This window comes from Schistocerca americana, chromosome 5, assembly GCF_021461395.2.
Source record: "Schistocerca americana isolate TAMUIC-IGC-003095 chromosome 5, iqSchAmer2.1, whole genome shotgun sequence".
Lineage (NCBI taxonomy): Eukaryota > Metazoa > Arthropoda > Insecta > Orthoptera > Acrididae > Schistocerca > Schistocerca americana.
Genome location: NC_060123.1, coordinates 388,369,486 through 388,387,428, shown reverse-complemented (window position 1 = coordinate 388,387,428; position 17,943 = coordinate 388,369,486). Strand labels below are relative to the sequence as shown.

The 17,943-nt window shown below is 43.4% G+C and overlaps 1 protein-coding gene across 1 annotated transcript in view; it reads left to right on the top strand.

Moving 5' to 3' along the window:
• Window positions 1-17,943, top strand: part of LOC124615664 (farnesyl pyrophosphate synthase-like) — a 260,601-nt gene that overhangs the window by 64,853 nt on the left and 177,805 nt on the right. The window contains exon 2 of the mRNA XM_047143693.1: window positions 17,354-17,528. Within this exon, the coding sequence (XP_046999649.1) occupies window positions 17,354-17,528 (175 nt within the window). The remainder of the gene's footprint in view (window positions 1-17,353; window positions 17,529-17,943) is intronic.

Below are 17,943 nucleotides of genomic sequence, written 5' to 3'. Positions count from 1 at the left end.
TTATTACCTTGCTAGGCTACTGGAAGACCAGTGCATGATGGATACCCCGGATGCTGACTTCAGAGACTGACTCTCGCCACCGTACGGCATCCTCTATACATTCCAAATTTAGCACCGTCTGACTTCCATCTGTTCACGATAATGAAAGACGATCTAAGGGAACATCATTATGCTTCTGATGAAGACGTTGAGAGATCTGTGAGACTGTGGTTGCGGAAACAGAGTGTCGATTTCTGCCGTGATGGCTTCAGAAAACTTGTTCATCATTGGCAGGAATGTATCCAATTGGCTGGTGACTATGTGGAAAAGTGAATATTGGTAATTAAAGATCACATTCTAAGGATTATTTAAGAGTTTGATTTATTAAAATATTCCCATCCAAACACAATTAGCAAAGGTGGAGGCATTACTTTTATTCAACCCTCGTATATGTACCTCATACCTAATGCCGACAGTGCCCTAGCTGCCACAATTGATGTGGGAGTGTACCGCAACCTCAAACGGTCGACGCCGGAAATAGTGTACACTTCATGTGGTTATGCACTCTCATCGATAGTAGAAATTCTGACAACTACTCAGAACAAAGCATGACGACGACACCGTATGTTCCCACGCTATTCTCTACGGCAGACCTTTACGCCGCTGGCGACACAGAACAATTAAGAACGCGATTCCGCACTCTGGCAGAGACTTCCTGTGCCAAGGCGAGTGCATCACAGAACCAACTCATCAACACGTTAAGGACGGAACTGAGGAAGAAGTTCCTGAATGTGGACTTTCGAAAATACGGAGGAAAAGAAACTGGAAGCGTATGATGTGTGGTGCTTTCGAAGAATGTAAAAAATTAATTGCGCACACAAGTTCTAAAGAATCTGTGTGAGAATCGAAGTTTCTGGAAAACTGTTACTGGAAGAAGGGACAGGTTAGTGGGACATCAGCTTCGGCACGCACGAACAATTAACCTTCCTCAAGAAGGAGCTGTAGATAGGGAGAACAAGAGAGTCAGACCAAGACGAGAACATGTAAAAAATTTATAGTAGATGTCGGCTTTATCATTTCGTAGAGTGAAAAGATTGGCACAAGATAGGAAAAGATGTAAGATTGCTTCAAACCAAAGGAAAGACTGAATGATTTTTAAGCCAAAACAAAAAATGCGAAATTGCTTCGTATCATTACCTCTCTACATAGCAGAGCATCAAAAAGAAGAGCCAGAATCATAAACATACCCAGAACATAGAAAGAAGGAAAATTAGGGTTCAACGTCCGGTCGCCATCGATATAATTAGAGACGGGGCCCAAGCTCGGATTGTATCAAGAATGGGGAGGGTAACCAGCGGTATCCTTTCAAAGAAACCGTTCCACCATTACCCTGGAGTGGAAAACCTAAATTTGGATGGCCTAACATCGATATGAACTGTCGCTCTCTCGAATAAGAGTCCAGTACGCTAACAACTGGGCTGCCTCGCTCGATAGAGGAAATAGAAGGCAATGTGGAGAGATGATAACTTCCGCCAGAACCTGCCTTTAAGAGAAGAGTTAAAAACTTACAGGCGAGCAACGGTGTACGCTACGGATAGCTGCTAGAATTAGTGTTACGTCAAAGATTATTAGGCGGAGAATAAAGAGGAAGGAATGGCGGGCGGGGACGCGGGGGTTCACCCCCCACCCCCCACCCCCTCCCCCCTAAGAACAGAAGCGTGGTGGTGGTTAGTGTTTAACGTCCCGTCGACAACGAGGTCATTAGAGACGGTGCGCAAGCTCGGGTTAGGGAAGGATTGGGAAGGAAATCGGCCGTGCCCTTTCAAAGGAACCATCCCGGCATTTGCCTGAAACGATTTAGAGAAATCACGGAAAACCTAAATCAGGATGGCCGGAGACGGGATTGAACCGTCGTCCTCCCGAATGCGAAGAACAGAAGCGTTTAAAGTTTTGCATAATATCAGTTCCCAAGTATTTCAGTTAACTTTCAGAAAATACAGTAGTATTAAAACTAAGTGCCTTAAAAATGGCAAGGAACGTGCTCCTTGATGTTTTCGCGGTGTAATGATTTGTCGATTAAATTTTGGGAGTGCAGTCACGTACAATTTATTTCTTCTTCTTCTAATATTTCGGCCGTATACTCTCCGACCATCTTCAGAGTGAGCCGAGAGATTGAAGCTACATTACTTGTTCCGTTGTTTTAAACCACAGAAAAACACAAGCGCCAGAGACACTGATCGGCAGAAAAGAGTACGCATAATTTGAATCTGTAGCTACGCAGTGGATCCTCGCGTGGATATTAGCGAGTCATTATTAGCTGCACTATAGCGACGGCTTTGCGAGCTTATTAAAGAAAGCAACGGATTCCACGACTTGGGGTTTAGTGGCGAAAGAAACAGTGGAAATTCGTTTGATGAAAAAATTTAAATAATAAAGATATATGTTTCAGTGTAATAATGACCCATCGATATCCGAGCATGTACGGACCGCGTAGCCACAGATTCAATTTATGTATTCAGCGTGTTTGGCTCTTATGTTTTCTGTGCTTATAAAACCACGGAACGAGTAGTGTAGCGTACTGACCTTCAGTCTGTCGTCTCACTTTGAAGCAGAAGAGAAAGAGGCAATGAAGTTCATACTCCTATGCTCCCAAAATTTAGTTGGTCAATGACAAAAAGAGCACGAAAATTACAAGGTACGCTTATCACAGGCTATTTTTTTTATAAAGAGTTGGCGAGAGAGAGATAGACAGAGAGAGAGAGAGAGAAAGAAAGAGAGAGAGAGAATGCTGGCATTTTATGTTAGGAATAACGAAAAAATATAAACACTTAGTGGACAGGTGAAGTGCTGAAAGTAGTAACAGAGTTAAAATACCGCAAACTGTAAGGGTTCAGAGGCACGACAGAGAAGAAAAGACAAGTTGAAAGAACTAGTGCTAAGGTAACGAGGAACTGATTAACCTGAGAATGGAAGGTGCAAAAGGCGGTCAAGAAATGTAGAAAAATTTGGAATACACACTATCTGATTAAAAGTAGTGGACATTAATATTGAGCGCGTCCACTGTTCGCCTTTATGATGGCTCGAACTCTGCCGGCGACACTTTCAGTGAGACGTTTCAACGTCTGTGGAGGAATGGCAGCCCGTTCTTCCTCAAGAACCGAAACCAGAGACGATACTGATGTTGTCTCAGAGGCCTGGAGCAACGTCATCTTTCTGACTCATAACATAGGTGTCCCATTGCGTCCAGGTCGGGACTCTGGGTAGAAGCATTTCATTTCAGAAATGTTACTGTCCACGGACCGTTTTCTCACTATGCTGCTTTTTGTCAGGGTGGATTGTCATGGAGATACAACCAATCGTCGTCTGCGAACTGTTCCTGTGCTGCTCGCAGTACACAGTGCTGTAACATTTGTTCGTATCCTTCCGCATTTATCGTTTTCTTAAGCAGATTAAGGTGACTACACCTTAACAACAAAAAACACCCGCATAGCGCAACACCACCTCCTGCGTACTTCACTGTCGTTTTTGGACGTGGTAGCAGGCAAAGTTCTCCAGGCATTCGCCAAACCCAAACCCTTCCATAGGTTGCTAGAGCGTAAAGCACTATCCAAAGCCCGAAAACACTCGTTTCCAGTTATTAACTGTCCAGTGGTGCCGGTTTTTACACCCTCTTTAGTGCCGCTTAGCTCTGACTACATAAATGTGTGGCTTACGAGAAGGTGCTCACCCGTTGTACTCCTTCCTCTTTAACTCCCTATGCACAGTCATCCGGCTAGCTGTACTGGTAGTAGCACTTTGGCACTCAAGGGCGATTCCTTCCACTGATTTCATGCAATTTTTTGCAACCATCCTCCATAGTGGTCCACGGTCCATGTCTGTCACTATATGAGGTCTGGCTGGTCTTGGTTTAGCCGTGGTCGTTCCTCGGTGTTTCCACTTCACAGTCACCTCACTAACAGTCGACTTGGGCAACTTTAGAAAGGTTCAAATATCACTGATGGATCTGTGACTCAGATGACATCCAGTGACAAGTCAATGCGCTCTTCTGATCGACCCGTTCTGCTTTTACTCCTGACAACACTCCTTTTATACTATCGTCTCTGCCGCTCGTCCCATCTAGTGGTCTATTCCCCATAAACATACGGGTGTCCGGACACTTTTTATCACCGAGCGACGTGGGGCAGCGGTTAGCACACTGGACTCGCATTCGGTAGGGTGACGGTTCAAACGCGCGTCCGGCCATCGTGATTTAGGTTTTCCAAGGTTTCACTAAATCGTTTCAGGTAAATGCCAGGATGGTTCCTTGACAAGGGCACGCCGACTTCCTTCCCCATCCTTCCCGGTGACCTCGCTGTTGTTTGAAATACAATGTCAAAACCTTCGCAGGACTGATGAACATAAAAAGGTTAGAATCACTAAAAGCGCAATAATATTCTAGGTTTTTAACAACTTACGATGTGACACCGTATTAAATCTTCAGATGGCAGCGGATGAGAGGGACAAGAGGGCTCTATATCGTTTTAGTCTGCAGAAGAACAAATACTAAGCCACACACAACGAGAATCGAAATTACTTTTTTTTATATAGAGATTACCTTTTTCCCGCATTCCTGCTCATGCTGACTCCCTCCGCGTCTTTCCCCGCCCACTCTTACACTGTGTAGACTAGAGAATCGAACCTAAGACCGATTCCTTCGGCACTTGTTTCTGGTTCGTCGTTTCTTTGACAAAGATGCTTCTAATTTCACGGAGTGGATCCTACCACGTTGCACTGGCCACTGTTTCATTCGCGATGAGCAGCTTCTAGCGCGTCCTTGGCAGCTTCCTGCGGCAGTACTGCAGAAGCAGCTGGTTCTCGTGTTTACAAACACCACGCCGTCTGGAAGCGGCATTAAGGCAACAAAAATATCAGCGCAAGACCACGATACCTGATCGGATGACCTTTCGTTTCACTTAACTGGAAAAAGCAGATAAATCTGCTTCGTCTTGATGTGTTCCACTCACTCTACGACACTGCTTGTTTGTCATCTCTCTTCAGCGTATCCACATCCTCGCATTTGTAACGTACTTCGCCACTTAGATATTCCTCCATAAGATATCTTGTCGCTTTCGTCATTTATGCTTATACTTCACTATTGCAGTTGCGACTTTAGCCATTTTCAAGTGGTTCACAGAAAAATTTGAATGCATCGCACATGTAGGCCTAATCATGTCATCATCAAATGGCCTCACTCTTCTAAGTAGCGTCAAACTCTTTCATATGTTCCTTTTTTGTTAGCAACGGCTGTAGACGAGGATTTGAACCGCCGTTTCCCCAAATGTGAGTCCGTTGTTTTACCACCGCACTATCTCACTCAACTGGTATGACGCACCTTGCGTTAAAGAATACACAAGAGCGATATGTGAGACCTCTTTACGTCCACCAGCTATCTATTCTACACTCATGTTCAGAAAAAACCAGAACACCACGAACGACTAGAGATAGAACGTTCATATTCACAGGACATGTACGTTAGTATATTCTGCTGAAATGATTAGTATCTGAACCATGTCGGCCCGCTGATTCAAGACCAACATCGATATCGTAGCGCAACACCATCTACAGGTAAAATGTGCCTGCAGCCCTCGTTGTCGCTATAAACAGAAGATAATATAATATAACAGCATGACTTGAGCAGACGTGCAGGATGCCTCGCAGACGTATTCGTGAACCGCACTGTCAAATAAGAGCGTCTGAAAGAGGGCGCATTGTTGGCATGAGAGAACGTGATGCATCCATCCCCGAAATTGCTGCTTGTCTGCTTGGCAGTGCAACAGGTGTGTGCAGAATGGTTCACAGAAGGCCGTAGAACACGACGAGATGGGTCAGGTCGCATCACCCAGACCGCTCCTCGAGAAGATCGATACCTCATCCGAATGGCACTGCAGGACAGATCTGCGTCGCCCTCGGCTCTGGCGTAATAGTGGAACAGTAACACATCGTACACTATCGCAGGTGGCAGTCCATAGCCGAGTATTATGGTATGGCTTACTGCTCGTCGTCCACTTCTCCACCTATCTTTGACAAATGTGTGGAAACATGCTAGGTGTCAGTGTTGTATGGAACGACGTTAGGCCGGCCTTGTAGCCGAGCGGTTCTAGGCGCTTCAGTCCGGAACCGCGTGACTGCTACGGGGTCGCAGGTTCGAATCCTGCCTCGGGCATGGAAGTGTGTGATGTCCTTACGTTAGTTAGGTTTAAGTAGTTCTAAGTTCTAGGGGAGTGATGATCCCAGATGTTGAGTGCCATAGTGCTCAGAGCCATTTGTACCATTCTTTTGAACGACGTTACTGGGGACAGGAATGCCATCAGATAGTGCTTTCGGACGAATCCAGGTTCTGTTTGTTAGAAAACGATGGCTGCATTTTGGTTCACAGCAGACAGGGGGAGCGGCATCCCAGTGACTGCTTTCGCACAAGACATACAGCGCCAACTCAAAGCCTTATGGTGTTGGCCGCTGTAGGGTACAACCGCAAATCACAGTTGGTGCGCGTCCAGAGCACAGTGACCAGTGTGACTTATGTGAATGACATTCTGCGATCTATAGTCACAACCATTTGCACAAACCTTAGACGCCATTTTTCAGCAAGGCAGTGCACGATCAGATTTTGTTGGACGAACATATGCCTTCTTGGTGTCACAGGATGTCAGCTTTCTGCCCAGTCCTGACAGATCACCAGACGCCGAAAAAGTGTGGGATACGGTAAAAAAGGACGGGTGCAGCGCTGTCACCCAGTGCCAACCACCACAGATGAACTTTGGAACCAGACAAATGCAGCATCGATGGTTATACCACAGGACACCATTCGCGTCTTATAAGCATCGATGCCGTCACGCATGGAACCTGTTATCAGGGCCCATGGCACACTCTGTGCCTACTAGGCAAGAGGACACATGCTGAACCGATGTGACTGAAATGTTAATCATTTCTGCAGAACATACTAATGTACATCTCCTGTGAGTATGAACATCCTATCTGTAGTCGTTCAAGGTGTTCTGTTTATTCTGAATATGAGTGTACATTTCGAATCTAGAAATAACAAACTTTCACTCGTCAATGTCTTGTACACTGGTATCATTAAAAGGTGAAACTTATATTCTGGTCCACGAATCAAATCCCAATACTCACCTTTCGGAGGCAACGCTTCGTTAATTGAGCCATGCGAGCATGTTGTCCGGCACTCCCTATACCTTCAACTACGGTACAAGATCTGCAGGATGGGACGACTAATAGACTAAGGTTGCGTGTCCAATCCTTACTAGTTCTTAGACTGATCTGTGCAGCGCAAAGTGTTGTATATGATTTACGGCCTTTATATCAGGAGGGACACTGATAATAGAATAATTTAAATGGAAATCAAATAGAGACCAACTGTCAAAGACATTTAAAGTACCTAAGGTGTGGATAATCCCAACATATTAGGAATATCACTAGAGGACAGTGACAGCAAAATGAAGGGGAAATAAGAAACATAGCAATTATCAGAAACATCTTTAACAAGAAATCAATCACAAGAAATGAAATATTCAGATACAACACTGTGAGGAATATTTGAACAATCGAATAAATACCACTGAACAGAAAATGCCTACTCGAGTACACAGAAAAAGAGGAGGAAGGTCTTGCAAAAAATAATAACGTACTGATAAGATGGACAAGAACATGAATTATGAGTAGACGAGGAACAAAATAAACGATCGACGAAATCACAATATCATTTAAGAATATTGCAGATATTAAAAGCACACTGTCAGGAACAATAGTTAGGAAAATTCTGGAAAACATAGTCAGCCATAAAATACAAACAGAATGGATTTCATTTGGTTTTACTGGTAGTCACCATGTTACTTTGCTCTGAAATTTGTCGTCGCCAATATGTGACTTTACGTGCAAGTAATTTTCGTTTATTGTTTCTTTTATCTAGCGATTTGTACAGCCCTTAGACATTGATCATTCTTTTTAACAAGATGTAAAAAAAATTCCTCAATAGGTCCACGTACTTTTGAAGAAGACAATTTTACAATTGTTGAAACCATGGTCAAATGTTGTTAATAAAACTTTCTACCTGTAACTGATGGCTGAATTGCCCAAATCATTCATTTACATTCACCGTTGCTGAACATCAGCTATGGCCAAAATTTTGAAGCAGCAAATGTTATAGAAATGAAATTTTCCAGAAGTATCCAAGCATCAGTTTACGAACAGAAGAAATAAGAGCATCAAAAATGGTTCAAATGGCTCTGAGCACTATGGGACTCAACTGCTGTGGTCATCAGTCCCCTAGAACTTAGAACTACTTAAACCTAACTCATCTAAGGACATCACACACACACCCATGCCCGAGGCAGGATTCGAACCTGCGACCGTAGCAGCAGCGCGGCTCCGGACTGGAGCGCCTAGAACCGCACGGCCACCGCGGCCGGCTAAGAGCATCACTTTTACTGTTTAGGAGCCAACACTTATCGACCAAACTGTCAAAGCATGTAGAGCAGCAAACTCATTAACACTATACAAGCTTCATTATTAATGCTTGACGTAACATTATCTTGTCTTGATGTTTAATCTGAGAGAAAAAGAATTGTTAACGATAACATTTAACACGAATAATAATCGTACATATTATATTGTGTACAAGGTTACAGACATCCTCAGGCTGAATTTCATTGATGCTGATTATTCCTACGCTTCCATAGTTGAGTGGTCAGGGCGGCTGACTGCCATGTTGGGAGTTCCGGTTTAGATTCCCGGTATAGCGAGAGATTTTCCTTGGTGAGAGGATTGGGATGGCGTGCACTCAGCCTCATGAGACAAACTGCGGAGCTACTTGATCCACTGATATCGATTCCGAGATCAAGGAGCCCGACAACGACCGGAAAAGCTGTGTGCTGACCACATGCCCCTCCGTACTGCTTCCAGTGACGCCATTGGCAGAGGATGACAGGGAAGTGAGACGAAGCCGATTGGTCCGTGTAGGGCCAGAACGCGGAACTTTAGCTTTACTTTTATTCATATACCATACGTGATCAATTTGTGAATACAAAATGCATCACCGGATGTATCTGGAGTGAATACAAAGTGCATCACCTGATGTATCTGGAAAAGCAGTCACATCTACATCAATTAAACACGTACCTGCATTGGTACTGATAACCACAGGTATCCTGCAGTACTACTTTTCTACGTAGGCGAAAATTAGATAAAGTTATGAGAAAACTTTAAATTCTTCACCTGTGTGGCCATAGTGTCCGTAGTTGCTTTTTAATTCTTGAGGGTATTTTTGGCCTGTCATTGCAACTACAAAAATGCGTGATTTTTTCATCAGACGCGTTTCGCTTTATTGAGGTAAAGCATCATCAGTGGTCTGTAATTAAGTTATTTACGTTTTGATTTATTTTTAGATCGAAAAACAGGTCGTTAAGAATAGGTTTATTTGTACTTACGGTACAATTGTTGAATTCTTAACGCACTGTTTTTTGATCTAAAAGGCAAATCAAAATGTACATAATTGAATTACAGACCACTGATGATGCTTTACCTCAATAAAGCGAAACTCGTCTGGTGAAAAATATCACGCATTTTTGTAGTTGCAACGACAGACCAAAAATACCCTCGAGAATTATGAGAAAACGTTTTTGCTTTGTTCAACACCGCATACGAAAACCAAATAGACTATAGAATGTATCAACCAAAAACAAATTAAAATTGTATATGTTTGAAGAGATTCATATTTAATAATTACCGAGCGCTACTGATCAAATAATCGTCTTTATCAATCGAACAGTATCACGCAGCTGTTGTAAATAATGGTAGTGAGTAAAAGTTCATTTGATCAGCAGATCTCTCTGTTCTTCGACATTCTTCAAATGAATCGTAGATTTGGTAAGAGGGAGAAAATGTGGGTGGTTTCGAATGAACAAGGTACTATCCCGGGCTTCATCGGCTAGAGACAGTCCTGTACTACACTGACAAAGCGGACTGGAGCCTGCGATGACCTTTTGAGTTAAGATGTTTGACTTCTGGCGCGGTAGAACACGCCACCCATCACGTGATTACCCACAGGGAACGATAGCGAAGCAAGGTCGACTGGATGGCGAGCTCGTATGCAAACATTTCCGCAATGCGTGTTGTGAACGCTGACACAAATGACCTTCACCAAGGTTACTCTAGTGTCATCTCGACAGCAACTGATCAAGAAAATAAGTGGAGTAGTTCTTTTCTTCTATTGATTTTGTAGTGGATAGTGACAACGAATGTTGAGTTTCATCAAAGGTAACAGAGGCAAAACTAGGCCTGAGCAAAAAAGGGAACAGTGGATGATTTACTTATTTTTAAAGTAACACAACTGTAGAAGTAATAGGGTCTCATACGCTTGTATCGAAAAGAACTTCATGGTCAAGCCCTTGAAACCATGCGACGCTGCTGGCTAACTGCTGCTTCGTCTCCTGCCTGGGGAATTATCAGATTGCAGTACTGGGAGGGAAGGAATGAAAATTAGGGTTCAACACCCCATCGACGATAAGGTCTGGCAAGCTGGAACACGAACTCGGATGGAGAGGAAATCGGCAGCATCTTGTCGCCTTAATCGAAGTAGGGAAACTAACTAATTCCTAAATTTAGACGTCAGAATGATGATTTGGGTGCGGGTCCAGTGCCACTTCGCTCGTTTGGCAGTATCGCCAGAGATCCGGGAAGCACACTGCTCCCCCAAGTTGTCAATGTTTGCCTCTAAACGGAAAGCTCCACTTCCTCTTCAAGCAGTTCATCAGTCGTCCTCACAAGCATGAGTGGGTCACGAAACAGTTGTGTTACAGAGGAAACGTCCATGGTAGTGTCGCTCTAGGTCGAAGGATTTGAGCCGTAACAGTTGCAACACAACCACTGCTGACCTCCAGATGGCACCTGTACAAGAAAAGAATTATCGCAAGCCATTCAGGGCAGTGTGAACAACAGTTTCAGAAGCCCTGCTAGGACGTAACACCCTCTACGAACACTATGTACGTCAGTTGTTACAGATACTGAACACAGAAAGTACCACCCACTCTCCAGCATACGTGCTATAGTGTTCCAAGGATACCGTTTTGTGTACAGGCTATTGCTGGGCTGGAACTTGTGCTGTGGATCTCAAAATTCCCTTAACTTGTGGATTATGGCTTTGTGACGGTGATGAGTTTTCTTTACTCAACAGTCTTTAGATTAGTTCGATATTGTTCTCAGCTCTTTCCCATATCATCCATTACATATAACGTCCTCAACAATCTGTTCGTACAGTCTAAGTCTTGTCTACAGTGAAGTCTAGAGGAAACCTTTATGGCAGCAATGGATATCAAATAGCCGGTGATTATAGTCACGGTGGTCCCTATAACACGTTATCTCTTCTGCATCTTCTGGCATCGAGTTAATTATTCTTGAATGCCTTATCGTATGCCTATGACCTTCTGACCTGAGGCTTACGCAGTTTAGTAGACTTATTTCCTCGCCTATTGTTCTTAATATACCTTATCTGATGCTTCATCCTGTCCTCTTAATTTCTACAGTTCAAATTATCCTTCCCCAGTTTTTTATAGTTCACATTTCCCGTCAGTATACTAAAAGCATGTTCTATGGATGCCACAAACAGACAGAACAGAACTCCCGCCTGCTGTTTATACACACGTCGAATGTTCCAGAATATATAAGTACTAGAAATATAAGAAATTTAGAGAAAGTTCTAGACATGATAAATACTAAATAACAAATATTTACTGGTGATCAGATTTGAATTGGGGACGCGTAGCATGCCAACCATCGACACTAACTGCTACGCCACAGCACAGTTTGCGGCGTTTCTCTTTCTTCGGAGAAACAGCGACCCTCAGTTTCAGAAGTTCTCATTCGAGTCGCTCTCAGCATCCAAATCTAGATATTTTCAGTAGTCATCTGTGAGGCAGCGCTGGAGGATCATTGTGTTCGCGTCGTGCTGTCACATCCTCTTCATTATGGTGAACATTGAAGCTAACTCCTCCCATCGAAGCCTCGTGAGCTTAGAGCGGGTTTCCTCGAACGAGAAGCCTCGATCGTCGATCTGCGCAACAGGATTGTAGTAGGGCGGCATATGGTAGACATGGATGACGTCGCTGCGCTTAATCCTCTTGATGAAGGATCATAAGCTTCGATTTCGTATGTCACGTCCGACATGTGATGACTGCGAAGGGTAAAAACTGTAGAGAAAGACTGAGACTGGAATGCACCCGGCACGCAAACGAGGACGTAGCTTGCAAGTGCTACTCTGAGACGAAGAGGCTGGCATATGAGAGGAATTCATGGCGGGCCGCATCAGACTCAAAAGGAGCTCTTTAGTAACTTTTCCGAATGGTAACTTTCCGTGCAGGTTTTTAATCGATGCCAAGTCTACTGGGCTGCAACTCGCTTCCCAAAGCCTAGCGTTATAGCGCTCTTAAACCTTCTCTTGGGCGTCCAGCTACTGTAAACGAACCAGCCGTCTTTCTTCTTCAGTCCTGGTATTAAACGTAATGGTTCTGAGTATCGTCCATTTGAAACGGGAGCAGTGCGCCCACTGTCGTTTTGACCTCTCGACCATGGAGCAGAAAAAAACCATTGTGAAGCTGTAGTGTTTTGCTTTACTGTGTTGTACGTGAACCTCACACGGGCAGTGCTGTATCCCCATCTCTCTGTTCGACATCAGCTTACAGCGAAAGCATGTCTGCCAACGTCTTATTAAAGCATTCTGTGAGGCCATTCGCCTGTGGGTGGAAGGCATCCTGTGGATGATGTCACAATATGAATTACCTCTGATACAAGTCTCGACGGGAAAACTTCCCGACGATCATATATCATCACACAGGCTGCGACATGTTTCAAAATGATGTTTCCTACAAGGAATCCTGTAATTTCTGGAGCTTCACCAGTCGGCACAGCGTAGTGGGTTCAGTAGCAGTGGAGACTATTACCCATCGATTCCTGTTTGATGACTTCGGGAACCTCCACAAGAGGTCGATTCCAATCTCGTGGAATGGCGCTGCTGCAGGCGGAATTGGGATCTGATGCCTCGGAGGTAACTGCAGCATATGCTTCCATTGCTGACTCACACAGTTACTAACAAATCGGCAGGAGCCTAGCCAATGATACCCCCATCTGATTCTAGAGTCTTCACGAATACAAGGTGACCAGATGTTAGAGCGTCCTGGAAATGATAGCAGATAGCTGGCCATAGAAGAGCTGGGATGACAGTTTCCGCCCCACCAGTTCATAGTTCCTCGTATACAATCTCTTGTTTACTAACTGGAATTCTCCTTTGGGCGGTTCCTCTATTTTCAGAGCTTCTATGGTTTTCAGCAGTGCTGGATCTTTCCTCAGCAGTAATGTCATTTAATGCAGCTACGACTGATGATCCACGCTGCTGTGTTGCACTACAGGATTTCGTGAAAGATAGTTCGCGTCCTTGTGTTTGCATCTACTTTTATATACCTCTCTGGTGCCGTCAGTCCTCATTTCACCAGTCAGCCCAATGAACCCCCCAGGCTAGTCAGCCAGCATAGGTAGCGGTGATCTGACACAACGTGAATGGTTTGCCCCTGAATAAGGCCAAAACTTGTTGATGGCCCAAATAACTGCAAAGCAGTTGTAATCCTACTCTCCCACACATCACTATTAAAATTCTCTGTCTTTGCACAAATTTTGAAAGCTTCGAGAGGCGTAAGATATACAAAAGAATAACTTTTTACTTATCTTTATTATCTCGTTGTTGTTGTAGATGGCTCAAAGTCTTGCCTGGGGGTACATTCATCCAGCTGAAATTTCAATTTTGTAGGCTCTTGATGACTAACTAACTGATAAAGATTTGCCTGTATTACTCTTGAATTTTATTCTTTGTCACATGTTTCAACATCACATCGTTTTTACATTTTCCACATTCAAAAACCCAATAATTACATTGTTGGTGACAAACTAAGAAAACGTCTACTTCCATCAGAGCCATGCCCACCACTACTTACATTCTGCGGTACTCACATAATTGCAAAGAGTTTACAAAGCAAAGGGGTTTACAAACTTTCTGTACCAAAGAAGAAACTTCACCAGATTATATCGTTATTTTATAAATAAATCCAGAAATAATTTTAATAATTAGAGTTAGATTGTACAATTAATAATAAGAATTTTAAGTATACCAGAAATTTCGTAATTCCAGATATTTTTAAAAGAAGAGTAATTTTAACTGTTAGTACATATCAATTGTAGCACATTAACTTGTTTTTTATACATTTTAGCTTGAAATATGATACATCGTATACTAAATCATATTAATTCTTTTAATGGAACAGCTGAGATAATTTTAACCTATGCAAGAATCGATAATACACATGGTATCGATTATCTCTATATAAAAAGGTAATGTTAGAGGAGGGTGATTTATTATACAGTCTTTCTGAATTGTAATAGTTTCCTACTGTGTTTATACTTGACGCTGTTGTTGTGGAAAACCAGGAACCGTATGAATATATTTATGTTTTGGTCGTCACATGGGGGTAGATGTTTTTTATTTGAGTCAGACATACTTGAGGATTCGAAAACAGCTAGTAAGTGACAACACATACCTTATTATGGCATTCAAACAATATAGTATGCATTTAAAACACATTTACGAAGCTTATATAGGAACTGCTATGGCGTTCAACGAATTTTGTACTATATGTAGAGACTGCTGGAATCGGACGCAGTGCGGGTTTTTGGTTATTGATAAAACACGAAAGCTTAATGATGGACAAACAGTCAAAACTTCGAGAATTTAAAAAAAAATAATGTTATGATGTGTGAGTGCGTCAGTACACACCACACCATAGAAAAATACCGTCACGTCACTCGACGTCACAGGCGAATGTAAGTAATCCCCACAGTCAATTAATCGGTATTATTACGGATCTATACGAAAATATGAAATATATTGATACAAAGCACGAAATCTATGGAATTTCATAGAAAAACTTTATATGTCAGCAGACCAAATGATGGATTTGAAAGTACCCCATCAGTTCAAAAAGTTTCAAAAGTGGATTAATAAAAAATAGAGAAAAGTTAATATGGTGGTTTTAAGCTTCAGTTGTTTTACATAGTCTCCCCTAATGGAGTACAATGCAGAGTATGTTTGTACAATCATGTGAAAACCTCTGAAAAGTTATTTTTGGGATGGTGTTCCATTTGCACGTCACGTTCGCTCTTTCTTCAGTGTTGCCAAACTCTCAGTGACCCATTCTGCACTTGATCGTTTTGTGGTAGCTTCGTATTGATAACACTAAGTCGCGTCACCTGTCATGATTCCTTTTCCAGGAAGGAATTTTCCTCGTTCCTCATTTGAATCAGGTTGTTGCTGGCGTCCACGCATTGCTGCTTTCGTTCGGGAGTCAAGATGTGCGGGACGAACTTCACACGCACTTTTCTCTTCTTCGGAACATTCTGGAAAATAACTTGAACAATTGATTCAGAGCTGTTCAGTCCTTTGCTCCATACCGATTTGTGTCACAGAAACGTTGTCACACTATGGCCGCAGATCCACTACCTAAGACTGCCTACTCACAATTGCTGGTGGAATATATATCTGTTGTTCATAGTGGTTTGTTCATGTTGCCACCGTAGGTACTGCCTTGATTTCGCTTATACGCCAGAAAAAAGGTCAATCTCTGAATATTTTGGACGGGTGGTGCGTTTTTCATCTTGCACGCCCCCTTACGTCGAATCCTACGTTGAGACAGCTCCTTAGCTCATTGTCAGTAAACGCTCTCATATGCAAGTAGCAGTGTGGTAATGCTCAACCCTATTTAAAAAATCAAATTTCTGGCGTTGTCTTGCGACTGAGGAAGAGGCCAGCACATCGCGAACGTCCCTTGGTACGTTATTCTTGTAACCGAAAAAGAGAGTGAAAAAGCGAGTTGTCTACAGCGTGGGGACCCCCACTGGCAAAAAATTTGCACCGAATTTTTATCTTCATTCATTTAGAATACATAATCTTGTGAAATCGATGAATCTTTCGAAACACCTTGTATTGTGTTCAAATAACTTACGGGTTTGCTGCCGGTGACGTCGTCGACCACCGCCGATATTTCGACAGGAGCACACCCCGCCATTCTCAAGGCACAAATGCAAGGAGGAAGAAATGTGTAAGGAAATTTAGTGCCTCGGTTCACAGAGGAGAGGCCGGCCGCGGTGGTCTCGCGGTTCTAGGCGCGCAGTCCGGAACCGCGCGACTGCTACGGTCGCAGGTTCGAATCCTGCCTCGGGCATGGATGTGTGTGATGTCCTTAGGTTAGTTAGGTTTAAGTAGTTCTAAGTTCTAGGGGACTGATGACCACGGCTGTTAAGTCCCTTAGTGCTCAGAGCCATTTGAACCATTTTTAGCCACAGAGGAGAAACAAGGAAGATACCACACACAGAACAAGTGTCAACACAAACGAAGATAACCAACATCAGAAATATCGATAGTGACTATTAATCAACAGGAGAAGTAGCACTAATTCTGTCCCTCTGTTTTTTGATGAGAGACAGAGCCGGATTCCAAGCAGCATTTAAACAAAATCCACCATCTCTGTTAATAAGGTTGCTTGATAGTTTGATTTCAACTGCTTCTTTATTGGGATAGTGTTATTAAGGAAGCAGTTGAAATCGAAATACCAAGCAATCTTATTAACAGAGATGGTGGATTTTGTTTAAATGCTGCTTGGAATCCGACTCTGTCTCTCATCAAAAAACAGAGGGACAGAATTAGTGCTACCTCTCCTGTTGATTAATAGTCACTATCGATATTCCTGATGTTGGTTATCTTTGTTTGTGTTGACACTTGTTCTGTGTGTGATATCTTCCTTGTTTCTCCTCTGTGAACCGAGATATTAAATTTCCTTGCACATTTATTCCTCCTTACATTTGTGCCTTGAGAATGGCAGGGTGTGCTCCTGTCGAAATATCGGCGGTGGTCGACGACGTCACCGGCAGCAAACCCGTAAGTTATTTGAACATTCAGTTCGCCGGGAAAAGTTAAGCTCTCACCTTGTATTGTTCTCATTATCCAGTAGCAATAATTAGTTGTCCCTGATCATATTTCTATTGAGCGAAGTGACGCATTATAGGTCACGTCTAGTATCTGTTGACATATTTAGGGTCCAGGCACCTGGCAGTACAGGTACATCTAGTTTATTTTATGTAACTTGATTTTGAACAATCTCTGTACAGCTACGTATCTCTAACCTTCCTTCCTCCCGTGCCAGTGCCTGTTGCTATCTTCTGGAAGCCGTCCCGCCGTGCAACTGTGTGGGTGCGCCAGTGTGAGCGTGTGCGGCGTCGTGTGTTGCAGCAACTGGCTGGCCAGCTCGGCGCTGGGGCGGCGCGTGGCGCCGGCTGCGCTGGACACGGCGGCCAGCAAGGAGGACGTGCTCGAGTTCAACAGGGTCTTCCCAGACGTCGTCAGGGACCTGACCGAGACCGGCCGGCACCTCGACGCGCCCTCCGCCACCAAGCGCTTCGCCAAGGTCAGCCTCCTGGGTCGTTTTTACATCGGTTTTGAATGATTTGCAATCTACAGTGGTGTGCAAAACTTAAGGACGAGAGTAGCTTTCACATGATGTGTCACTGCCAACATAACTCGATGAAACTTGGATCATTCATACACAGACGGAAAAAATCGCAGCACCAAAAAATAATTAATGTAGAGCAATGAAATTTCGGGAATACATTTATTTAGCTAACATATTTAAGTGATCATGCAAGATCACAGGTTAATGTATGCGCGAGATAAGTCATTGCAATGTGAAACGCTGGTACATTACTAATCGGTGTAACCGCCAGAATGATGCAAGCAGGCACCCAAACATGCATGCATTGTGTTGTACAGGTGCCAGATGTCTGTTTGTGGGATGGAGTTACATGTCTGTTACATTTCATCGG